Here is a 26,912-nt window from a genome sequence, read left to right on the forward strand (position 1 = left end):
TTACCAAAAAATGCTTATAAAGAAAGGAAAAATTTATGTAGTTTGATGATCACTTGATAAAAGAGGAAGGGAGAGGAGATGTTTGATGGGAAGACGGAAAGACTTTGAAAAAAAAAATGATATAAGACTTTTTACAAGAGAAAGGGGAAAAAATTGCATATGGGTCTCTTCAATTTTTAGCTAGGAATTGACACTCTCCCCACCCTTCCCCCACCCAAAAAAAAAAAAAAATAGTACGTGTGATATATATATATTAAAAAAATACCGAAGCCTTTGACTTTTTTTAGAACTCCCACATTTTTACACATCAGCATTATTTAAATAAAAAAATAAAAAATTCTGATTTTATATGATAGATATTAGAAGATCATATATAGATACCTATAGTTAGATTAATGCTAGCTTCAAAAAAAAAAAAAAAAAAGTTAGATTAATGCCACTTAGCCGGTGGCCATATATTAAGACTCCCATTAGGAATTAAATTTTATTGGAGTGGCATGGAAGTCTCCAAATCATGTTTGTATGCAATGCAAACTCCTTCACAGTAAAAGAGGTGCTGACTTACTCTCCTATATACGTATAAACCTATGTGTGTTGATTCAAACTATTCTTTTGTTTCTACAAACACTTCTTTCTCAACCTCAAGGTATGTAAATTTCTCTTCATAGTTTTCTCTCTTTAGTTTTTGTATTCTTTCTTTAATAATAGTTTGTGTGTGTTTTTCCTTTAATGGTCTGTGTTTGTGTTTGTTTTTCCTTCAATAGTCTATGTGAGTATATTTCTTGGTACTTATGCAAAATCTTTAAAGATGCCTTCATATTCTGTGTTTCTTTTTCATTTGCTATTTCTTGGCTTATATTATAGATTTTATTGTATATATTCATCAAACAATTTAGTTAATTGGTTTTTACATCCTTAAACATCACCCGTTCATGCATGGAGATCCCATGCAATATACCACAAGGTTATTGTAGAGTGAAATTCTCCCACAACAATTTTTACTTTTTTACTCTTTTTTTTCAATTTTTTTATTCAAGGGTTTAGATTCAAAGTTACAGAAGCAACTTTCAATCCAAACCTTTCAAAAAAATTTCTATTGATGAATTAAAAAGCTGGTGACTTTATTTCATAAAGTCATTTTTTTATTATTCTTAAGTAGAAAGGATAAGATTAAAAAAAAATGCAAAATTATTTTATAAGCGTGCTAATTATATGGAAACCTAATTCAATTAGGAGAGAAGTTCAATTAGAATTAGGAGAAGAAGCTACAAGTCAAATGGAAACCTAATTCAATTAGAATTAGGAGATAGAAGTTACCACATATAATAGAAACCTAATTCAACTAAAATAGAAACTGTAAGGGTGGCGTTTTGGATCCTGAGCCAAAAGGTAAATGGATTAAGGCCCAAAGATTCCAATACAATGAATTTGTAGAGAGTGGGCTTAAAAACTAGGCTTCAATGGATCGAACAACAAGCACAGTGAATTAAAGATGGTAAGAAAGCAAAGAAAGACAAACTCTGTTAAAGAAATCTTTCTGAGGAGAGAAGGTCCTTAAATATACTGCTCTTAGACTTGGGTATAGTTTCAGTTCTTGTTGCTACAACATTTTCTCTGTAGATTTTCCGATCTCCCTTTCCCTGGAGGATCTCTTACATTATATAGTTCCTTTTAGATGATCTTGGCCCTCCATTTGTTGAGCATGTAAGCCACTACTCAAGTGCTTGTCCCATCAGACACCTTCTTAAACCTTCTGCGAGATATGACAATCAAGGTAGTACTGTTCAGGGGTCTTCTTCACATAAATTCGGCCAGGAGGTTTAGTGGTATGCATTAAATATGGTGGAAGCTACCATTCTTTCAGTCACGTTAGAGCTAACCCCCTCTATGAAGCTCTTCCTCTATAGTGTGGTCCCCTCTTGCAATGTGTTATTGACGTGGCTATGACTCGCCTTTCCAGTCTTACCATCTGAGTGTATGGACTCCTCGGACCTGTATTGGCCTTCTTGGCCTTAGGTATGACATGTGGCATAATTTCCTTCTAAGAGTGGTTTCATTGCCTCGGGATGAATGCATAGCAAATTGAAAAATCCTTTCTCAAAGTCTAATTTCTCGATTTTCAACCGATCAAACCAAGAATCGATCAGGAATCAGCAACTGTAATTGAAGCAAGAATCGGGGTGGAATCAAAGCATGCAAAAACTTCATTTCTTGAGCTGAACTTGGGTTCACAGTCTTGAACAAAATTAAGAGAATTAAACTATATATGACAAGATTTACATTGTTCATAGTTTGCCAACATTTCAAATATGAACCTAACAAATATTTTTCATTTCAAAACAAATGCGTTTATTTTTATGTAATTGCATCTGTATTAAAAGAGAAAGTATCTCATGAAATGGTCTCATGAGACCACCCTCTTATAACCTGTCGAACGCACATATATGAGATCCACATATACACTTCTTCTTTTTTTGTAATAATGAAGTGATATCTTAGTCTTTGACTAAACTATTTCACTCTTAATTTGTTCATAAACAGAACTTAAGAATCCTTCACATTGTATATTTTAACTTTCCCCGAAACATTACAAAAATATTCATGGCAAATGAGAAGAGAATGCTTTAAAATGTGATATTGAGTTTCTCTGTTGATGATGAGTTTCTCTGTTGATGAAGAAATTCAATTTTCTGTTTTTTGGGCCTTACAACGAAGGTGATCCAGAAATGGTTCTAGTCTATGGATTAGAAAACAAATACTTCAATCCTTTCCTTCACCCCCAAAAAAAAAAAAAAAAACGATACAATGGGAAGCATGACAAATTATTAAAATCTGATAAAATTAGACTCAATTAATCATCCAAATTAACCTGTAAAGAAAAATAAAAGGTATGGATAACATAAATAGCAATTCATTTTAATTAGTTCAACTTGTACTAATTTTTTGACCCAACCCGACCAAATAGTTTTTTTGTAAGTTCATTATATTAAGATTAATTTTCTTCTTAATCATTTATTTATTTTCTTTACCTAGCATACACTAGAATAAAGCTTTATGTTATTAATTTTTATAGGTGATTTAACTTTATAGGTGACTTATAGAAGACCAAGGAAATGCTCATAGAAATAAAAAAAAAACCCTTCTGATCTAATAATTTTCTGACCAGTTACTTTAAGATCAAACCTAAACCCGCCCAACCCAACCTATTTAACAAGTCCGCTACACTTAACACATAATCAATACAAATTAAACTAAATATTACACATGTTATAAGAATTATCTACAATTGACAATGTACAAAGCTAAAAATATGACACAATATTATCATTAGGATTATAACATGCTATGAAGAAGCAGATTATTCTTTACATGTTACAGGCTAGCTAGCGATGTACAAATTTAACAAAGCTAAATATTTATTATACTACGCACAACACTACATTAGGCCAAAGTGGTTGCTATTAATGCTAAAAGAGCATATATCAGAAGTGTTAACGAGCCTTCTGACTGCCTTTCCTGCTCAGACGATAATCTGTAATGGAAACTCCTTGTAACAGCTTCGCAGCCTGATTGCTGTCCATGACTTCCTCCATGGGGACCCTTTTAGCCATGTTATCACCGCCAGATTGGCTTGTGTTTCTCCTCTTCTCTATTATCGGTTCTAGAATACCGAAACCTTCTCTACCTATTTTCTTAAGATCATGAGCTTGAGTCGCCATTTTTAACAAACAAGAATTCTATCTAATGACTACTCGAGGGCTTTCTTTTGATTTGGGTTGCACCAGGCTACTGTTTATCTTGGCTTTATATGGTCCAGTGTGCAAAAACAATAGATTCTTCTTTGAAGTCACTTTTGTCTTTTGGCGATTCGTGCACATCCATTATATTATCTCAACATTTTCTAGATTCCCAAGCTATCTGGACCGAAAGATAGGTTAGAGACGGTCAACTATATTCTGAATATATAAGATTATAAGAATGTAATATACATCTCTAGAACAGAGACCTATCAACGCCGGTTTGAAAAGATTTTAGGGTGACAATTTTAAGTTGAGTAATATTTATATTAGATTTTTTTTTTTTTTTTTTTTTTTTATACTTAAAATTCATTACTCTTATTTTTTTAGATACAAAATTATTCGTTAAATTTTTGTATTCAAATTTTACTTAAATTTTTTATGTAATTAGAAGCATAGTTAATTTTCCTAATCTTTCTGTTTTCTGGTGACATAATTGATTTTAGGTAAGAGAATAAATTTACAATTAAGATAGAAAAAGAATAGTTTGATGGCGATTGATTATAAAAAAAAAATGCTTATAAAGAAAGGAAAAATTTATGTGATTTGATGTTCACTAGTTAAAAGAGGAAGGGAGAGGAGACGTTTGAGGGAAAGATGGAAAGACTTTGGAAAAAAAAAAAAGTGATGAAAGCCTTTTTACAGGGTAAGGGGAAAAAAATTGCATGTCGGTCTCTTCAATTTTAGCTAGGAATTGACACTCTCCCCACCCCTCCCCCACCCCCCCAAAAAAAAAAAAAAAAAAAAAGTAAGTGTGATATTTATATATATGTATATATATATATATATATATATTTTTTTTTTAATTGTTACATAAAATTGTTCTTTATAAGACCAAATTTATGAGGTCTCGTTTTATATGAGGAACTTAGTCAATTGTTTAATTGACAATGAGTGAAGTTAACCCTAGGTCTAATGGATCTTATAGTGAAGGATTTGCCACTGCTCCTCTGGATATAGTCACACTATCCACATAAAATTCTCCATGTTTATTTTCTCCCTTATTTTCTCTTTATTTTTCACTAAATTGCTTAAATAGACAATTTTCAACAAGATATTTGGCCATACACGCCACAAATTTAAAAAGAAAAATCTCCCATCATTTTTTTATATCTCAAATTTCATTGTTGATGAAACATATGCTACCATCCTGTAAAATCCAATTAAATAATATTTACACAATCAAATAGATTTTTGGCTATGGGAAAATCCAATCACTTCAATAAAGGACTCGGCAGCAAAACTGAAATAGCTCCTTTTTTTTTTTGAGAATCCAACTGAAATAGCTCCTAAATCGAAACAAAGAACCCACGCTTGATATAAATTTGTTGAGAAAGAGTAAACTTGGGTGCTAAATTGCTAATTTGTTTTTAGTGTAGTTAATAATACTGTGTATGGCTGAATAGAAATATAAAAATAAAATAAAAAAACCATGCAAACTGAGAGCTTTGTTAGAAAAGTATTCTTGCCTTTTAGAGCTTTCAACAATCCTCACTGTACTTTTCATAAAAAAAAAAAAAAAAAAAAAAAAAAAAAAAATCCTCACTGTACTAACAAAACAGGCATCTTAATATGCCACAAAAAACCAATTAAGTAAATATACAACCAAATGGATTTGGTACTATTAGAAAAATCAGTTGCTTGAACAAAGAACCCAAAAGAAGAACTGAAACAGTCCCTAAATCCAAACAAAGAGCCCATGCTTTGATACCCTTTGTTGAGATAAAGGAAAACTTTTATGCTCATTCGTTGTAAGTACAGTTAACAATTGTAGGCTTATTCGAAATAAATTTAGAGCATCCCCATCAGCTCATGTAAAGTCCTCTAAAATAGAAAAAGGTGCAAGTTTTACTCATTTTAGGCAAAAAAAACTCTCATATCAGTGGGTGTAAAGATGTGTAAAATATACACCCGAATGTGTAAATAAACAGTAACCGTGCATATATGCACGGTTACTGTTCAATGTGTAAATAATTTTTTATTCTTTTTTTCTCTCTCCTCTATCAAACTGCAACAAACTAACGCGGTAAGGAAGAAGAATATCCAAGCACCAGCGGCACCACCAAACTACAACAAACCCAGCGCCACCACCAAACACCGCAACCTAGTACAGAAAAATATCCCAAAATCAACAGAAACTCAAAAATCAACCCAACCCAAAATCAACAGAAACCCAAAAATCAACCCAACCCAAAATCAATAAAAACCCAAAAATCAACCCAACTCAAAATCAATTAAAACTCACCGAGAAACCCAACCCAAAAACAGTACGCGCCCACCGGAAAACCCAGCCCAACGGAGCCGAATCTGCTGCCACTACTGCCGTCGGGTCTTCCATTGTTGCCGCCGGATCTTCCATTACTATCGTCGATTAGAGGTGGGAGGCAAAGGGTCGGTTGTGGAGGAGAGAGGGAGGGTGAAAGCGAAAGGGAGGCCAAATCGACTGGTGGCTGAGGCGGCGGCGGTGGCGAGCTGGGAGTGAGTGAGGGAAATAGAGAAATGGGTGAGTGAGTTGAAAGAGAGAATGGGTGAGGAAAGAGAGAAACGGGTAGGGAAAGAGAGAAAGAAACGGTTTTAATAACTAATAATAAAAAAATAATAAATAATATTATTTAATTAGAATAGATTTGTAAAATAGATGAATTGATATTGGTGTTTTAGAAATGTGATAGTGTAAAATAGAAAAAGTAGCTTTTTCCGTATAAAATAGATGATAAATTTACACGAGTTGGTGTGAATCCTCTTAGGAGAATAAAATAAACAACGGCATGTGGAAACACACAAATTTATGTGGTTTAGTACCTGTTTGGATTCAGATTATAACGTCTGCGTTTGTCTTTTTTTTTAGGAGCATGTTATGTGGCTGTGGTAGCTTTTCCAGTAGGTCCTATGCACTATTCACAGAACTTACAAACTTCTTTTTTCAACAAAACTTTCATTAAAAATGGGTCCCACGGCATTATTCACACATTTAAAAATTATTTTGCTATAGTATTTTCAGTTTTCAGCAAAATAAGCGGTTGTTAAGAGTCATTTGTGAGAATCCAAGTAGAAAGAAGAAAGCCCAACGACAAGGGTAGCAAAAAATTGGCAAACATATGGTAAAACCATTAGGCTTAAGCGGCAGGAATAATGGATCACAGACCCATGAAATAAACAGATGGGCCTTGAAGAAGCAAGTGGGCTTAAAGAAGCCTGTAAAAAGAGAAATAGCATACCCATGAGCAGTATATGATGTAGAAAAGTGAGAAAGGGCCACCGTAGGCCCAAAGTAATGCAAATAAAGAAAGTAAAGGGTTAATGGCAGGCCTATGAACCCCAAGGATGAGAATAAGATAATTGGGTCAGGGAAGCCCAATGAAATTAGTAAAAGCTCATGGGAATGCGGAGTTAGTAAAAGGGCCAAGGAAGCCCAAAGAAAGCAAGTGGGCCAAGGATGCCCAAGAGGAAGACAAAAGGGACATAGAAGCCCATAAGTAGGAAAACCAATGGCCATACCAAGCCATTGGGGGAAAAAGTAAACGGCTGGCCTAAAGAGGCTCAACAGGATTGAGTCATTATATCAGGAGTGACAGAGTAATATGGCAAGAAATGAGGGTAATCAAGAAATGGGCCGAAAGAAATGTAAGACTCAGTATGAAATAAAGCCCAGCTCCTCAGGGGAGCGGGAAATCTAAAAGCAGCTCATAAAAAAGGTCAAAAGGAACGGATGGCAGACTATGCAGGCAAGCCTCCAAACCACAGCAAGTGAACGACCAACAAGCAGATTTTGGACACACATGAAAGGGAGGCACGCGCAAGGTCCAGGCATCACCAACCTGTACCCAGCCAATACAGGGCATGGTGAGGTTATGGGTTAGAGATTCAGAGGGCATGGTTTGGTGGTGGGGAGAATGGAAAAATCTATTTTTGAGGTTTCGGTTCAGGCTCTTTTGGGGGAAGTGTCCTGCTGGGATGACATACTACCCAAAAGAAGTAAGCTGAGTTGGAACCACTAGGTGCATGTCATAAGGGATAGAGAGAGAGAAAGAACCCAGACCGTAGCAGAAAATGGTGCCACGGCAGACAAACAAAGAAAATACTCTTCTTTGTCTAGTGATGGGGGGGTGGCACACAGACGGACTAGTGGTGGTCGGCCAGTACACCCAGACCAGACAAAGGAGGTTAAGGGCTAAAACAGTAAAATCCGATCATGGCAGGCATTATAAAAAGAGAACCTTACCGTGAACAAAAAAAAAGAGCAACAATGGGAACCATAACTAAGAAATAAGAATTCGAAAAGAGATACCAGAAAATAGAAAAGACACGAGTGGGAGGGAAAGAAAGAAAACAACCAGAAATAAAATAGAGGGAGAATTAGAACGGCAAGTATACACCGGTAGATTGATTCCCTCTCTCCCTCACGAAATCCTACTCTCTGTCAAAACCAAAAGGAGCCCTTGTGCATCAACCATTCAGGTTCGTTTCCCTCAGGGTAGTTAATCTCCACGATAGGATTTTCCTAAAAGATTAATTGCGTTGAGAAGGAACGTTCTTTCCTCTTTGGTTTTGCTCTTGTGAACCAGATTTAAGCTGATTTCTTCATCTTCTGATTAACCCATACATATTACTATTTGCTCCCTTTTATTCTTTTCTTTTTGTAAAAGTGATTATTATTACTGTGATTGTGTTTAGGGATCATTTGGTCATTTCCTACTAAGTAGCCAGATATTTTATTTTTTGTTATTATGTCTGTCTACCACAACTTATCTGAAACAACTCTACTTGTCGCAAGCACGTTTCTGGCAAACCAGGCATAGTTTGCGCACAAGCCGGACCAAATTGAGTTGCAGTTGGACCAGACCCAACTCTCTTATCTAGAAAACTTAGGCCTAGTGCAGCAGGAAGCAGCCTAACACTACTAGCACAGCCCACCACTTTACAGCGGTATCCAAACACACCCTTACGAATAGGTTAGGATCAGAGGAGAAAAAGGGTTACTAGTAGGATCAAGTAGCTTCACATCTTGCAGCACATTATTTGAACATTATGTGTTGTTTTATGTGTTGTTCGAGCTTTCTACCCAAACCTTTTGTTGAGCTAATTCGAGTCCTTTACATTCTCATCCTCAACTTCCACCATGGGGCTATGTCATCAAGATGCAATTTAAGGCCATGTTCTTTACTGACTGATCTCTCTTCGATGCTTGATGATTACACCATCTTACGAGCCTGAATCACATGCCTTATCTGGGCCTCTAGAACCCACATTTTCTTCATTGGATTCAAGTCTTGCATAAGATAGCAACTCACAACCATGGAAGGGAAGAGGGACGCTTCCCTTCAAGGTTGGATTATCTGATCCGAGGAACAAAACCAAATGGAATTGTTGATCAGATCATGAAGGCCTCACTCGAAACATTGAATGGAAGGCCATCTTTCTATAGCCAGCCAAAAGCCTCGTTCTTGGCATTTCAACGATCACCTGATTATCCTCAAGAACATTGATTTCGTGTTAGTAAACCTCGCATTTAAGCACACTTCCTCTCATAATCGTAGCCGTCTAGCTAGCCTTCTCGCTTCCCTGACACTTTGATTTGAAAGCACATTGGCTTTGTTGGATTCGTTGTCTTGCGTACCCAAACCAGTGAGCCGTCAAAGTCTAGAGAAAGGAGCTTCTACCTCTCTTGCTTAGGCGCCAGCCTATCCTTCTCATAAGACCGACCCATAATTTCATGTTTTTGCATTTATCTGCCGTTGTTCTTGATTGATTTTCTTAAGTGCACAACATAAGACGTAAACCCTAACTTTTCCTAAGTGACCTTATAAGCAAGGAAGGAAGCCAGAAAAGGGGCAATGACTGCTGCTGTTGACGCTGTAGGAGCTTCTAACCAGCAAGGAAAGGAAGGATTTTGTCTTAAATAGATTCTCTAACAGGTGAGTTTCATCTGAACGATCAAACTTTAAGAAAGTTGGTGTTTTTGGCTTCCAATCATTCTTTTAGCAATCCACTACATCTTTGGCAAAGGTAACCAGAGCAACTAGCTGGAGTTTCGATCCATTCAAAGTAAAATCACCACCTCTTCCTATAATGAACGTGCCTTCATTTTCTATTCCAATAGGGCTGTTTAAAGTCTTAGATTCTGCTTTTTCGGGTGGTTGTTCCTAGGTTGGGTTTAAGCCCCGATAGCGAGTTTGATTAAACTATTGGGAGGGATGACGCTCAAAGGGTCAAACGAAAGAAGTTGATAAAGGAAAATGGCAATTTACTCGATATTCGTTCCATCTTCTTGGGCTAACTTGGCTCCCTTTGAAGACAAGACCTTCCTTTTTCTTTCTGTGCTTTTTAGTTTTATAATTGGGAATGAACCCCCTCTGCTCCTCTTTCTTTGCTAGTGCACTGCTTTATTGCACGCATTTGATGCACTATTGAATAACATTCCTATAAGTGGTCAAACTATCTCCCTATCTCAAGGAGGTCCTCTACTTTGGTTGGCTAGTCGATCTTCCTCTCTCCAAATTGACATTTTGATCACCCTCGTTGTACTTACTCTTTCGAAGGATCACCCATTAAAGCAACTTTTTCTTGAACCTTTAATTTATCCCCATCACTCTTAGGGATTCGAGTGAAGCAGCAGACAATACGACAGAGCAAAAGCTAGCTAATTTTTTTTAATATTTCTTTCCTACTTGAAGCTACGGCATCCCACCGATCTTAATCCAAAAGGGTGAGTTGATGCTAGGCTAGGGTGGTGCCTTACCCTGATTGCTCAGTTGTTAACTGAGCTAAACCATTCCCTTTTGAAAAAAAGATTGGTTTGCCCACGAAGCGGTGAAATTACTTTCTTTCGAGTGATTTTATTCATCAACGGGGGACCATCCCATACCATAGGAAGTTGCTTCTTAGAATGTCGTCGTTTAAGCACAAGTTGACCATTGATTCAATCTTCAAACTAAAAGCCAAATCTTGATACTAGAAAACCGAAGAAGCACACAAAGCAAACGAAAGGACTCACCAACAAATCAAGTTGAACACATCTTTGATCCACTCTATGAACTGAAAGTGAGATCTTGCAAAACAACCTCACAACGCCTGGATCTGCAAGAATGACTATGTAGGTAAGGGGATCTGTGCTATGATCGCTTTGAGTTCTGCTCGAAGTGTGTATGCTTACGTACGAGTTGCTATTCGACCATAGATCGAGTTTTGGGTTCTTCCTTTGAACTCCCCAAGTGGTATTTCGTAATGTAAAGCTAGTTTAAAGTATATTCAGGATTAGGGCGATGGGTGGGGTAAGAAGGTAGAAGAGAATAAGAATTCTTTATCCTATTCTGCTAATTCTCTTCTTGTTGCACCATGTCCAAGCTTAACGATAGTAGTGGAACAAAAGTCACCATCGGATTCAAAGAATGAACCTTCCTTCCATAAACCTAGGCAACACCAGAAGTTTATTTATCTGCAAAGGATGCTGGAAACAGGTTGAAAGTAGGGCAGAGAGTGAGTGTAGCGGATTTGATCATCTTCTGCTCGTAGGGATCTGGGGCACCGCCCAAAAGCCTCATGGACGAACCTAATCGTCTTGCAGTTATGCGAACCAGCTCAATTAGCCATGACTGATAAGAAGTCAAACTAGTAAAAAGAGCAATACACACCCACATTAGAATACCTTCTAGCAGAAAAGCCCAACTACCATACCAATAGACTAAACGAAGACCCCCTTCCACAAGGATAGAACACACCATAATAATACGAATAAACACTGCCTTTCGATCTCTTTGAGCTTTCGGCTCTTATATGCTATTGGATTCCTTGTTGTACTAGCACACCGCCTATGGCATAGTCTGACACATCCATGTGTACTTCAAATGGCTTAGTGTAATTTGGTAACTTCAATATAGGGTCATCCATCATTGCCTGCTTTAGGTCCTCAAAAGATCTTTGGCACACTTTCAATCAGTGTAGTGCCATGATCGGTCTGTACGTCCTTCTTTAGGAGATTTTTGAGTGGAGCAACCTTGCTTGAGTAACTTACGATGAATCTTCCGTAATAGTTCACGAGCCCTAAAAATGATCTTAGCCCACTCACCTTGGTAGGTGCTTGCCACTCCTCCATGGCTCTGATGCCCATCCAATGCCCTAGGAATAGTATCTTCGTTTGTCCAAATGAGCATTTCTCTTTCTTTACATAGAGGTGATTCTTCCTTTAATACTTTAAAAACGGTCTGGAGGTGGCTAACGTGGTCGTTTAATGAATAGCTATAGCCCACGATCAAAGTATACCACTAGTCATCTAAGTACGGGTGGAATAGCTCATTGTGGAAGGTGCATAACATGGTGGGGGCATTGGTGAGTCCAAAAGACATAACCAAATTAAACGGCCCTTTATTAGTAAGGTTACTTACTTGTCACACAGGTCGTCTTTGGCTTGTCTCCTTCCGCGATATGCACTTGGTAGTACCCCGACTGTAGATCCAACTTCGAGAAGTATCTTGCGCTTATTGATTAGGGCGAAGAAGTTTGCAATCAAAGTGGATACCTGTTCTTGATGGTTAGGTTACCTTGTTGAGCGCTCGATAATCAATGCACAAGGCTATCGCTTTTTCTGGAATAAATAAAACAGGGGCTCCCCAACCTTTTCCCCAGCAAGATAGGGAAAAACTGCCTTGGAGGTTGGAATATAAATAGGCCTCAATGAGTTCTTGGAATTTTTCCCTGAGCTCAACCAATCCCCTTAACTAATAGATGCTAGTTTTTTTGGGGGGGGGGGGGGGGGAGTGGGGGCATCTTCTAAACCCAACCCCAGTCTAAGTATAAGGGGGTTTGGCTTTAGGCTCTAACTCGATCTTGTGGTAGACTGCCCTCTTAGGGGGCACTTAGCAACTCACTCGTGGGGCATGATATCCAAAAATTCGTAAAGTACTTTCTACACTTCTTGAGAAAGAAGTCGTCTTGGTATTGGATCCACTCTTCTGTTAGCATAAACATGAATTAGTTTATATTCATCTTTTTTATTCTTAAAAGAACCCCCCACCCGAACCATTCTTAAGACCCCCTAGCCCTCTTGAATGAGTTCTACTATAGAAGCTTTCAACGTACACCCAGGGACAAATCTTTTATTCACTGAGAAGTGAAAACCTGTGACTAGATCGTCCTGAAGACGGATGCGACGGGAAGAAGTGGCATTTGGAAGTGTTGTTGACTTAACATTTGGGTTTCGGCATAACAAATCTTGCACTGTCTTTTTGCACTTAGGTGCACAGCGTGCCATTGGTAATGATTTTGCTATGGTGCCACAAATTCGTAAACTGATCCTAAGTAATCGTTGTTGTTCATTGGATTCTGAAGGAACTACTTCGTTAGGATTGAGGAATTGTTGCAATTCTTCCTGAATAGCCTGGATTCTCCCACCAAGAGTCACTTTGAAAGTATTACCTAAACTCTTCCGATTGAATATGAGAAAGCCTATAAAACAACGAGCTATTATAATTTCTTCATTATAGATTAAGATCTTCTTCAAACTTAATGCACAAATAGATGGAATAGTAGCAAATAGCATCTTTCTAGCCTGCATATTCATGGAACTCAATCTCATTTCGAAAGCTTATCTCTATCTTTCAGCAACTGAATGGGAAGTGGTTTAGGAAAGGACTTTAGAATCGGATGCGCACGTCCAGCGAGAAAGGCCCTGACCCTGCCAACCAAGTAAAAATAAAAAAGAAAGAAGAGAAAGAAAGGATAAGAGAACTTTGTATTTTGGTAATTCTATAGGAGTCATTAGAAATTAACCTAAACCAGTAGGTCCTTAAGTGGATCCCACGTTAGCCCCAAGACGTTGGTCTCTAACTAGAAAAGTAAATGCTTGAGCTTGAGTGAGAAGGGCTCTTCCCCCCGTTTGTATTTTGCCTGTGTGGTGTTTATCGGACGGGACCTCGATTTGGAAGGTATGCCACTATCAGCTACTATCTATACATGTTTGCCTCCCTTGAAAGCTCCGGGTGCTACGACTATCATCGGTAAGTTGCATCGAATCAACATTGAGATTCAAATCAACTGCAAAAGCAACTAAGTCAGGTAAGTTGCATCGAATCAACATTGAGATTCAAATCAACTGCAAAAGCAACTAAATCAACGTCTATTTGCTCTGGATCTACTGGCCCAGACGCTTAAATCTATTCCACCGCAAACAACTGAATATACTACTACAGGATCTTGCGCAGCTTTAGAAAGGAGAGAATTTCAGAAAGTCACTCTCTCCAACCTTTTCTATCTATCTTTAGAAGTAGGGCGAGTGTCTAAAAACCGGGGTATCTCTCTGAATCAGGTTATTCACTGGACTGTTAAGCCATCAAGTCTTCTAAGTTTGATAAACCCTTTTCAAGAAGATTCATTCAAGATTCTAGATCTCGTTAAATTTTAAGGAGGAGCCCATTCCATAAGGAAGATGAGAGGAAGGCAAGGTTAAAGGCATACATAGTTGGCTGGTTATTTGTCTTTCCCATCCCTGCTGCTACTGCAAGCACCCAGAATTCATAGATTCTTTGGTAGAGGGGAGTCGAGGTGGAATTCTTTGGTGGGCTGGCTTAAAAGAAGTCTCAATTGTAGTAGGAGTAGCTACTTGTTTTATGGCTTTCATTTTAGCTTTAGATCCTGAATCTCCATAAATGGGTATGACTAGTTAAGGTGACCAACTTTTGTGCAGCAACCGCAAGTTAAGGTACTCTGGATTTGTTATAACGCCACCATTTCACAATATACATTGTCCAGGAAAGCTAGTCTTGGTATTGCTGTTTTATCCTACTGTTGCTCTTCTTATGAAAGTGGAGGCTTTACTTTAACTGGTCTGTTAAAGTCTCCTTACTACAACCTTTTTTTAATATCTCCCTAGCTCGGAGGGTTACTCGAATCTTTTGTTTTTGAACTTTACTTATTCCTTGAAGGTCCAATTAATTAATAGTAATTGGAGAACGGTTAGTGTTTGTTCTACATGACTTTGGAACGTTATAGCTAAGAGGCGGATTCCAGGGTCCCTTGACTTGCCAAACGATTTCTAGTATGCCTATATAGTAAGTCTTTACACACATGATAGTGGCAGCCAAGTTATTGACGATTCTACAATAGGCGGGCTGCTACCCGACTTAGTAGCGAATCACTTCCAGGCTGGCATTAAATCTATCTTGTGCTAGTGGCTCTTGTGTGCCTCATTTATACTGGTGGCATACTGTACCGTATTGTGTTGGACACTCACAAAAGTCGTGGCCTTCCGCTATGTTAGACCTTCCCCTAGAAGTACAATGGTTGGTCCCTTTGAAACTGGTAGGTGCGTAGCAAGTATTTTTTCACAAGTTTGACGCAAGTCGTACCTCCCAACCCCCTTTAGCTACTTCCCTTCACTCTCATTGAAGAAACCTTGGAAGAACTGAAAGTGAGGGAAGGCAGTTCATAGTAGTCCTAAAAGAAGGAAATAATCTCAATTAGGCAGGTAGCAACTTACTTCACTGCCTTCCCACTACCGGAAAACCCCCTCTTCCTCTTACTAAGCTTTTGGCACTAAGGAAACAAGACCCACAGCCGATTCGTACTCTATTCCTAAGGCTATAGCGAAATCCCTGACTACTTAATTACCTGATGAGATAGCTTGAACAGCGGAAATCTCCGATTGAAACTGAATCTCCTCTCCTAGGCCTAGCCCTCTTTCTTGAAGAACCTAGTCGGGAATTCACTTCCTTTTCATAACTCGGAATGAATTTCCGTATCATCTTTCCTACACTCGGGAAGTGCGAGAAGTGTAGGCCTATATCCAAGAATGGCATCAAGAAAAAAGCTTCAATACGAAAATAAGGAGATTACAAATGTGATTTAACCCAAGCCTATTTCTTCTAATTAAGTGTCGCACCTATTTTAGACTTCAGAATTTTAGAACAGGATGAGATTTTCCATTGATCTTAGCCAAAAGGTCAAGAAGAGAGATATTAGATGAGTCTCTCTCAAATTTAGCAAGGGATGATCCCAAATTTTCTTCTTTTAATCTTTTTTATTCTCAAAACAAATTGTTTAATTGATTTTTTTTATTTTTTTATTTTTTAAGTCAATTCAGAAATCAGCAGGCGTTTGACGGTTTACAATGATGGACCCATTTAATTCTTTTTTTTTTTTTTAGAAAGTTGGACCCATTTAATTCTATTGCAAACAAAGGCATAAATTATTGTCCCGAAGTTTGGTCTAAAATACAATGATAATTACATGACCCAATATTTGTCCAGATTTGTTTAAAAAAAAAAAAATTGTCCAGATTCAATTATAGTATACTAATTATATGACACTGATTCTCCAAAAAAAAAAAGAAAAGCATATGACACCTACTTTTACAAGTTGAAAGAACCATGGGCTGCGGAAAACAACTCGGGAGTAAAACAAGAGCATCCTAAGTAACTAGTAATCATTAATAATATATGTTCTTTCATTTGTTTATTCTTGTGGTTGGTACTGGTCGCTAGGGAATAGCATATAGCTAGAGAACAACAAAAAAGGCAATCTTAAAGGAGACTCTAGCACTAACGAACGGGGTTGGAATATCATAAATTATCTTCAGAGGTTTGGGCAAAGTTTATACACTCATGCTGGTGTCGGTGAAATTTAAATATGCTAAAACTATTTTGTATTACAATATGTTATTGTAACTTAATCAAAATTCAATTTTTCCTAAATGCAATTACAAAGATATTTTTGAGATATATATATATATATATATATATATTTATATTCAATAGTTACAACAACTAGAGATTGAGGACATGAGTCCTGGTTCTCCTATTAAAGGAGATCCGTCTTTATCATTGAACTAATGAGACTCTTGGCAAAAAAAATTATATTATACTCACATATATGAGTTAATCAAATAATTCATGAAAAATAATAAGAAAGTAAACCAAAAACGTGGAGACAAAAGTAACACAATGATCCGCTAATTGCTTTCAATAACCATGTTTTGTAATTATCATGTAACATACTGTTCATTATCCATTACCAAATCCAAATTTAATTTTCTCAACAAAAAAAAATCCAAATTTAATTCCATTTATGTTGTCCCCCTTGACAGTCTCTCAAAGTGTGAGTGATAGTATTTTGTTGTTCTCTAGTTTATGTTGATGCATTCCTTTTCTACCAAAATTAAAAGAAGATATAGTGTTCGTTTGGATTGGGCTGAAAGCTGCGTCTGCGTTTGTTTGCGTCTGCGTTCCTTTTTTTTTTTTTTTTTTTTTCATTTCACGCGTTTTGCTGAAAGACAGGGGACAATTATCACTGTAGCAATACTATTTATGTACTGTTCATGGGACCCACAGCTACTTTATTCAGAAAAAAAAAATTAAAAATGGGTCCCACGGTACTATTCAAACATTTAAAAATTATTTTACTACAATATTTTCAGTTTTCAGTTTTCAGTTTCAGCAAAAATAAGTTCAATCCAAATAGACCCATAATTAATGGATTCATCCCTTAGATTATAAGAATTAGAGCTCTAAACTAGAATCTTGAAACTACCCCTCAAGTATTCTTATTTGTAACCATTTGGTGTATGAGAAGTCAAGATTACAGACATTCATGAAATAGTCAAATGTTCGAATAGTTATGAATGCACATGGTAGAATATGAATGAATAAAAGTAATACTATAAACACAATAGATGAGTTAACAAGTTTTACCAATTCTTATCTGATCTCCCGTAAACATTACTTTTCTATTTACTAATAACAATTTGTCACTATTTTTGTTGTAATTTTCCTTTTTTAGCTTTGAACAATGTGGGGAAACAAAAATGATGGAGAAGGACACGGAGGAAAAAGTAAGAGTATTTGTATCAGTTTATACAAAAATTTATGTCTATTTTAGTATATGAATTTACTTTTTTTTTTTTTTTTTTACATTCTCATTTTTTTAAACACCCACATAAAATTATATATTTAACACTACATCTTATTAAAATATCAATTTAAAAAAAAATAATTAATTATTTTTCTTCCGAACAATATCTATCATCTACTCTTTTGCTTTAATTTTACTCAATTTTAACTTCGTGGAAACTTTTTGAACCAAAATATGTAAATTTGAGGTTAAAAAAAAAAAAAAAAAAAAAAAAGTCATCATGTGAGTGCTCACAGTCTCACACTGACCACATTTTGTAATCATCATTTAACGTACCATTCGTTATCCATTTACCAAACCCAATACAGTTCCATTTTGTCACGCTCACCAGATAGTCCAAATCCACGTGTCGATACAGAATGGCAAAACCGGACAAATAAGACTCTATCAAAACAACAGCACCACCTGCCCCCTTGGTTTTCCTTCTACAATGGTAATGCGAAGTTTCAAACTATAACGTGCTGCACAATTTGCCACGCCTAGAGTTGTAATCAATGAAATTGTGTGAACCCATATCGACCTGCCCTTAGTTTTCCACAATAGTAATGCAAAGTTGCAAACTGTGACTTGTTGAGTAATTTGCCATGTCTCTAGTTGTAACCAGTGAAAATGTAAACCATATGAACCTACAAATTTGTGACTTGTTGCGGTAATTTGCCATATATTTTCCATATATCAAGTTGTAACAAGTGAAAATGTGAATCATATGAACTTACCATTTTTTCTCAATTACTTGTAACTCAACATATGATAAGTTAAAACACAAAAATTATGCAATAAATTGCGGTCCAAGCATCTTTCTTTCCACAAAAAACAAAATTCCCACACAGTCACCTCTCTCTCTCACACAAGTATTACCACCAGTTTTATATTTTGCTTTTCAACTTTCGCTTCAAAACCGCCTCAAAATTCAAACACTGCTTCTCTTCCATCCATTTCAATATCAATACTACTATATATAGAACTCAGACCCTGATACACTTTTTTTTCACACACCCTCTGATTCTAAAACCACCACCTTTTCTCTTCACTCTTCACTTTCTCACCATCATCATCATCATCACTGTAAACGCAGAAAGGAGAAATTTTGATATCATGTCTAAGTCTAACCCTAAGTTGGCTCGACTTCCCAGCATGAGAGAGAGAGTTGAAGACACTCTCTCTGCTCATCGAAACGAACTCGTTTCCCTTCTCTCCAGGTTTCCTTTACTACTTTCCTTTCCTTCTCTCTCTCTCTCTCTCTCTGTTTTTTTTTTTTTTTGGTTGAAAAGTCCATGATTAATTGAATGATGGGTTTGGTTTGAAAAGGTACGTGTCTCAAGGGAAAGGGATTTTGCAACCGCACACGTTGATCGACGAGCTTGACAGTGTAATCGGCGATGACCCATCTCGCTTGAAACTCAAGGAGGGTCCTTTTGGCGAGATCCTCAAATCTGCGCAGGTCTTTCTCGTTTCTCTATTCTGAGTTCTGTTTGTCTTTAATCTGCTGTGATTATTAGTAGCCGATTCATTTTATCTTTGATCTTCATTATGAGATTTAAGCCTTGGTTTTGGTGCTGTGAAAACAGAGTCTTAGGTCTAAGGGTCTGTATAAACTAAAGCCTTTTGTTTTGGGGATTCATTTGTTTATTTTTTTTGGGTATTAAAAAAGTGAAGTGAAAATTAATTCTAGACGCACAATAAATTTCACAATTTATGTTGCCATTAGTACAACATAGTTTTCACGAGGACCCACTTCGCACATTACCATCAATCACAACATGCCAACTCAACTGTTGTGTAAATTTTTATTTTATTTTATTTTGTGTTACAAGACATGTTAGCTGCCAGCGTATTTGCTTGAGGGTGAGACCAAAAAAAAAAAAAAGAGGAGAAGATTTTAGCAATTAAGCTAAGCCAAAAAAATCAAACTTGTAAGTTGATTGTGTACAATGTTGTAAAATTTTGTGTCACAAGACTTGTTGTAAGTTAAGCCATCAAACTTGTAGTGTTCCACAAGCTCCAGATTTCATTTTTGTTCCTTGAATTGTTAACTTTTTTGCCTCACAATGTGGACGGGTGCGCTGCCCTCTGTAATTGAGAAGGGCCTATGTCCATCTCCTCTTTTCCTTCTTGGGTGGTAGATCCTGAAGTTGGAGATGTTTTGGAGCCGTCCTCTCTTTTTCCTTAATACATTCTTATTCATAATTTTGGGTGGTATACAGAACTTTGTATTGTTGGGAATGAAATTGTAACATTGTAGTTGATTATGGTGACAGGAAGCCATAATTTTGCCTCCATTTGTGGCTATAGCAATTCGCCCAAGACCTGGTGTTTGGGAATATGTTCGTGTCAATGTCTATGAACTCAGTGTGGAGCAACTGGATGTTTCTGAATATCTTCACTTCAAAGAAACACTCGTAGATGGGCCGTAAGCAATTTTCATGCTTTAGAAATTTAACTTTTACGAAGATGATAGATTATATTTATCTTTGCTTATTATAACCCTATGAATGTGTATTTATAACATACTGTTTTTGGTATTTATCATTTTTTAGGTCTAATGACCGATATGTCCTCGAGCTCGATTTTGAGCCATTCAATGCAAATTTTCCTCGCCCCAATAGGTCTTCATCCATTGGCAATGGCGTTCAGTTCCTCAATCGTCACCTTTCTTCAAGTATGTTCCATAACAAAGATTCGTTGGCACCATTACTAGATTTCCTCCGAGCACACAAAATTAAAGGACATGTAAGTTTGCTAAGCGAGTGGCTTTCTCCAAATGTGGTTTTCATTTGCAGTGATGTGAGCTAAATTATAACTTTTATTATCTGTTCTATTCTTGGAAGTGTATTACAGTTGCAAGTTTACTGTTGTTTCTTGTTTTGCTTTAGTGTTGTTGCGTAATATTATTTTTTACGTGCTCTGGTTTGATTGTCTTTGGTATTAATACTGTGGAATAGAACATTTAGAAGAATTATTTGAAATCTTTCTTGGTATGAGAACTTTGAAGAGCTAAAATGATTTAATTGAGGATTATGTGCAGGGTTTGATGTTGAATGATCGGATACACAGCATATCACACCTTCAGTCTGCGCTGACTAAAGCTGAGGAATATATTTCTAAGCTTCCAACTGACGCACCCTATTCTGACTTTGAATATGTGTAAGTTCTATAATTATCTCACTTTCTATCTCCAAATGTATGGATGTATGAATGTATTTATAATTTTATATGTTTATCTGTTTGCACATCTTTCTCTCAGCATGTAGATAATTATGGGGAGACATCTATAGAAAGATATGATATAGTCCTGATATTTTTCTGGCTTTACTTGTCACTTGCATGCAGATTACAGGGAATGGGTTTTGAGAGAGGTTGGGGTGATACAGCAGAACGAGTAAGGGAGATGATGCATCTTCTCTTGGACATCCTTCATGCTCCTGACCCATCTACATTAGAAACATTCCTTGGGAGAATACCTATGGTGTTTAATGTTGTTATTTTATCTCCACATGGTTACTTTGGGCAAGCAAATGTTTTAGGTTTACCAGACACTGGTGGCCAGGTATTCATAATTTTTTCTTTCTTCTTCCCATTACACAGATGCCAAATACTTTTTTTGTTTTTGCTGAGTGCATAGATTGGAAACACTTATCATACAATAGTGTTATTATGGTTATTGGCAAAAAATGCTGGAAATGCTTTTTTATATATTTATTTTTTAATGTGTGAAGGTTGTGTACATACTAGATCAAGTTCGTGCACTGGAGAATGAAATGCTTCTTAGAATACGGAGGCAAGGACTAGATATCACCCCTAGAATTCTTATTGTAAGTGTATCTATGCTTAGCTCTGGTCAGTAGACTTATTTTGCAGCCCCCAACCCCCAACCCCCTTTTTTCTGAGATTTAAATGTAATACTTTTTTATGCTATTTCTCCAAGGTGACTAGGTTAATACCTGATGCAAAAGGAACCACATGCAACCAGCGGCTGGAACGAGTCAGTGGAACAGAACATGCACATATTTTGCGAGTTCCTTTTAGATCGGAGAAAGGAATTCTTCGTAAGTGGATCTCAAGATTTGATGTCTGGCCTTATCTGGAGACCTTTGCAGAGGTAAACTATTTTACATTTAGAGTGATTTACTCTTTTCATTAAGTTTTGTTTTAAATTGATGCTTCAACAACCAAGGTTGGTAGTGCATATTTAAGCTACATCTTGGAATCATTTACATACTAGGTTTGTGCTCCATGTGAGAGAGAAAATGGTGTTCATAAATCACTCTGAATTACCTTCTATAAAAAGAAGCACAAATTTAGGTAATACTTCTTTTGGGGGGGAAAGAAGTGAAAGCAAAAATTAGACCAGACAAATTTTTGATCTTGCTTGCCCAATCAGCTTTGCTTACAAACATTAAGTTGAATTAATAAAACCTAATGCACCTATTAAGTTGAATTAATATTAGTGATGTCGCCTATTCTGATTCCACCACCCTAGATTAAAACCAATATGACACCACCACTACCGTCATTTCATCAATATGCTTTCAACAAAATTATCTTGACCACTCCATTAACTCCTACATTTATCATTACTTTCATTTTGATTACCACTCTGTCAATCTGCTGCTGTGATTCTGCTGTTCTCATTGGACCACCTCTACTCATGTTACTATATTCATAACTATGTGGTGCCATGCCATGCCATGCCACTGTGGCCTGAGTACCATTTCTGCCACCATCACCACCTCCTTTGTTATGCAATCTGTCAGACACTCATCTATGTGTACAGGCTTATAGAAAGCTGAAATATCTTTTAATTAAATTTTTGCTTATTTTACTGTTTACATGCTTTCTCATAATCTGTTGTGTCACATACATTCCTGCTTATGTATTTGATCAGGATGCAGCTAGCGAACTTGTTGCTGAGTTACAGGGCTTACCAGATTTTATTATAGGAAACTACAGTGATGGGAATCTTGTTTCATCCCTGTTAGCTCATAAAATGGGAGTCACACAGGTTAGCAACGACTTTCTGGTATTCTGATATCGCAAATGGGATGTTCAAATTATTATCTTCTTAGAATGCAATCTAATTGTTATAAGCTTTGATATGTGTAGTGTACAATTGCACATGCATTGGAGAAAACAAAATACCCAGATTCGGATATCTATTGGAAGAAGTTTGAGGGTAAATACCATTTCTCATGTCAATTCACTGCTGATCTATTAGCCATGAACAATGCTGATTTTATCATCACCAGTACATACCAGGAGATTGCAGGAACGTAAGTCTCTTCCTTATGCTGTAGGGTATTGATCTTCATATGTTGGTGTACTATTTAGTTTGAATTTTTATGTTTAGAATTCAAAAAATTTAGTTTTATTTTTGCTTGTTTGAAGCTTATGACTAATTGAATATGTAGATAAAATAAATTGCATAATTACTCATGCATGTAACATAGAACAAATGTGCTTGCACATGGCATGTGTCACCCACTTCTTTTTATTTTTAATTGGTGTGTCTCTTGTCTTAGATGTGGCTACACTCTTTTTAGCTGAATGGAAAAACTCTAAAACAAACGACAAACAAACAGTGCTTTAGTCCCCAGACAGAATAAAAGAGGGAATAAGCTCAGAGAAGTCATTTACCAATGCCCATTTACAGCACCTATGAGCTAAAGAACTACATTTCTGGTTTGAGAGGATACTGATACAGGAATCTTTGCAGAGATGTGACTGCATAATATAAGCCAGTGTTTGAGAGAATACTGATTCGGGAATCTTTCATATATACTTCCGGAGGACTGATTGACATCTTTTAAGACATTATTAATAAATAATTATTCCATGAGTGTGGCATAGTAGGGTACTTAGTTACACTGGAAAAGCTCAGTTTTAAGAGCAAGGAGAATCTGTACACTTTAACAGCTCCTCAGGCTATCTAGTTTTGGAGATTCCAAAGTCTTGCTTTGAGGAGCTAAAAATATTAGAGAACTGTGCTGGAAGCGGTATGTTTACATGTGGAAAAATAAAATAGAGGGGAGAAAAGAGAAAATAGGGAAGAGAGAGGGGGGGGGGGGGGGGGTTTGGAGGGGTGGAGGGGTCCTTAGTTAACAGGTAAGTTTCTTTCTTTAAGATTGCTGTTAGATCTTACTCAGTGAAATTTGTGTAAAAATGCAGTGATATCATTATATTGGTATTCAGGATGTTCTTCTGCCCAAAATAGATTCACTTAATCCATTGCCAATTATTGGCTCAATGATGATTACTTTATTTTATTAGGCAAATACACACACAATCACAAATGTTCAGGATTGGATGCATGTCCTCACCCTCCATCTCTTGTTTATTGGGGGAGATATGCCATTTGGTCCAACGAATGCTGGTATTAACTGATGTTTATTTCCAGTATCAGACTTGTCAACTAAATTTGCCTGCCTTTGCTATCATAAAAAAGGCTTACTTAAGCATCAACTCTGCATTAAGAAACTGAAAAATTTATTTATGCAACTGAGTGATTCCTCCTTTGTACTTTAGTAATGCTAGTCAAATCAGATGCTTAACTTGTATGCACTTTGTTTCAGAAAAAATACTGTTGGCCAGTATGAGAGCCACGCAGCTTTCACTCTTCCAGGGCTGTACCGAGTTGTTCATGGCATTGATGTTTTCGACCCAAAGTTCAATATTGTCTCTCCTGGGGCAGATATGTGCATATATTTCCCATATTCTGAAAAGGAAAAACGACTTACAGCTCTACATGATTCAATTGAAAAGTTGTTATATGATCCTGAGCAGAATGATGAGCACATGTGAGTCTTTTTCATTCTAAACTTTTCTACAGTTAACATAAATTTCTTTTATGGCATAGATAATCAACGAATAATTCACCTGATCAATAGTTCATAAGTATTCTGTATCTAGGATTCACAGTGGTTGCGAATTACAGAAGGAACAGAGCAGGATAATTGTCTCTTTTAAACATAGAACAGAAGAAAAACAGGAAAATTTGTCTATTATTTTCTGTTTTAGTTTTTAGTACTCTTAATCATTTGCACTTCTCAGTTTTTGGTGCCAATACTTCTGCAAATTATGACCTACTAAATTATAAAAGAGGTGGAAATGTACACATGCACTTGTCAAAAGTTCCATGCTTATTTCTACTCATTCTTATCAACCTAGTTAATGAATAGTCAAAAAGGTTAAGTTATGAAGCCTAGTATTTTGACTGGTGATAGAGCTCTCTTTATAGAACTTGGTATTAGAAATGGTGGGTAATAAACAGCTAATCTTTTATTTGTATTGTCAGTGGTACATTGAGTGATCGATCAAAGCCCTTAATTTTTACCATGGCAAGGCTGGACCATGTGAAAAACATAACAGGGTTGGTTGAATTGTATGGTAAGAGCACCAAACTGAGGGAACTGGTAAATCTTGTGGTGGTTGGGGGCTATTTTGATGTAAGTAAGTCCAAAGACAGAGAAGAAATTGAAGAAATTGAGAAGATGCATCTTCTTATGAAGAATTATAAGTTAGATGGTCAAATTCGATGGATATCAGCCCAAATGAATCGAGCACGTAATGGTGAGCTATATCGCTACATAGCAGATACAAAAGGTGCTTTTGTTCAGGTATATAATGTAGTGTTCTTTCTTGGATTTGCAAGTCCTAAGGCATTAGTCTAAAGTTTCCTTTTTGATGATTTGCAGCCTGCATTTTATGAAGCATTTGGACTTACAGTCGTGGAGGCAATGACTTGTGGCCTTCCCACATTTGCCACTTGCCATGGTGGTCCTGCTGAGATTATTGAGCAGGGTATATCAGGGTTTCACATTGATCCGTATCACCCTGACCAAGCTGCTGCGCTTATGGCAGATTTCTTTCAAAAATGCAAGGAAGATCCAAGTTACTGGAAAAAAATTTCTGATGGGGGACTCCAAAGAATTTATGAAAGGTTGTCTTTCTTGATGAAATTGGTTATTTACTGCAATGTATTATGTGTGGCTTACTGTGAAAATTATAAAATCATAGGTATACGTGGAAGATTTATTCTGAAAGGCTAATGACATTAGCTGGAGTTTATGGCTTCTGGAAGTATGTTTCAAAACTAGAGCGGCGTGAGACTCGTCGATACCTTGAGATGTTCTACATTCTTAAGTGCCGTGATTTGGTGAGTGCTTCAAAATTTGCTTCCTACAAATACAATGCATAGCTAATAATGTAGAGAAATTTAGGGAAGGCATGTGCTTATCATTATTACTCCAAAAATCTCCATTGACTTGGATAAAAGCAGTAACAGCAGTATTCTAATTTTCATTATCATGGATTAGATGTTTATTTATATTTTAGTTCTAAACTCATTAAATGTATAGAATTTCATCATGATTGCCTTGTTTCAGGTGAAAACTGTTCCTCTGGCAAGCGATGACCCACATTAAGCTGTGAGTACTCACGTGAATCTGTACTCTGTGAACCCGTACCTTCACAGAGTATTAAGATTATGGACATAAATAAAGGTTCTGTTTGTGTGTAGAATGTTATGTATATTCTTCTCCATTGTCATTGTGCGGATGACTCATGTATCAGAATGGGAAAGATGCTTTTATGTGAAATAAAATAATGGCAAGGCTTTATGTTGGAAGAGAAAATGCTTATTATATCGGTTATGTGGTAAATCAATTTGCCAGGTTCTTTTCTGTCTCTTTGTTCCACGCAATCCTGCCAAAGAAACCTATTTTAACAGATAATGAATTTCATTAAAATAAAGCAGATCATTTTTTAGTTTACAGCAAACCTTAAAAACACTTGGAAGCCAGATTAAAGAGAAATGGAATGTTAAGAAGCCAATTCAAACCATGATGGAAACAGTTGTCCACAATTTTAATGGCTTAGACTAGTGAATCAGGCACAGAAGCATGCTGTGTTGTCAATGAGCTGTGATTTTAATGATATTCTCCTCACAAGAATGGGTAGATAGCGAGGTTGTGGATGGTATTGTATTCATAATATATGCAGCAGCAGCATATATGGCTCAAATATGGCATAATATTCAAGTGATAGAGCTCGTCTTCTTTACCATTTGCTAGGAAATTAACTTCAATTTGTTTGTTTAAACATAGTATATCAGAGTATCAGACTCAACTCAATATTCCAAGCACCAGGAATTTCTAGGTGTAAGGTATGAGTCACTCTTTGATGTTGCTATAGGACTAGGCAGCCCCATTTGTGTTGAAA

General features: G+C 36.7%; 1 protein-coding gene across 1 annotated transcript; it reads left to right on the forward strand.

The window, feature by feature from the left end:
- Positions 1-18,528: 18,528 nt before the first annotated feature.
- LOC115970897 (sucrose synthase 3) lies at positions 18,529-26,378 on the forward strand. The gene is made up of 15 exons (XM_031090515.1): positions 18,529-18,895; positions 19,005-19,137; positions 19,955-20,106; positions 20,234-20,426; positions 20,722-20,840; positions 21,027-21,243; positions 21,413-21,508; positions 21,622-21,795; positions 22,582-22,698; positions 22,800-22,966; positions 24,266-24,490; positions 24,988-25,309; positions 25,388-25,632; positions 25,710-25,848; positions 26,078-26,378. The coding sequence occupies exons 1-15, from the start codon at positions 18,792-18,794 to the stop codon at positions 26,114-26,116; spliced, it is 2,442 nt and encodes an 813-aa protein (XP_030946375.1). The 5' UTR covers positions 18,529-18,791; the 3' UTR covers positions 26,117-26,378.
- Positions 26,379-26,912: the final 534 nt, after the last annotated feature.

The sequence above is a fragment of the Quercus lobata genome, chromosome 12, assembly GCF_001633185.2.
Source record: "Quercus lobata isolate SW786 chromosome 12, ValleyOak3.0 Primary Assembly, whole genome shotgun sequence".
Classification (NCBI taxonomy): domain Eukaryota; kingdom Viridiplantae; phylum Streptophyta; class Magnoliopsida; order Fagales; family Fagaceae; genus Quercus; species Quercus lobata.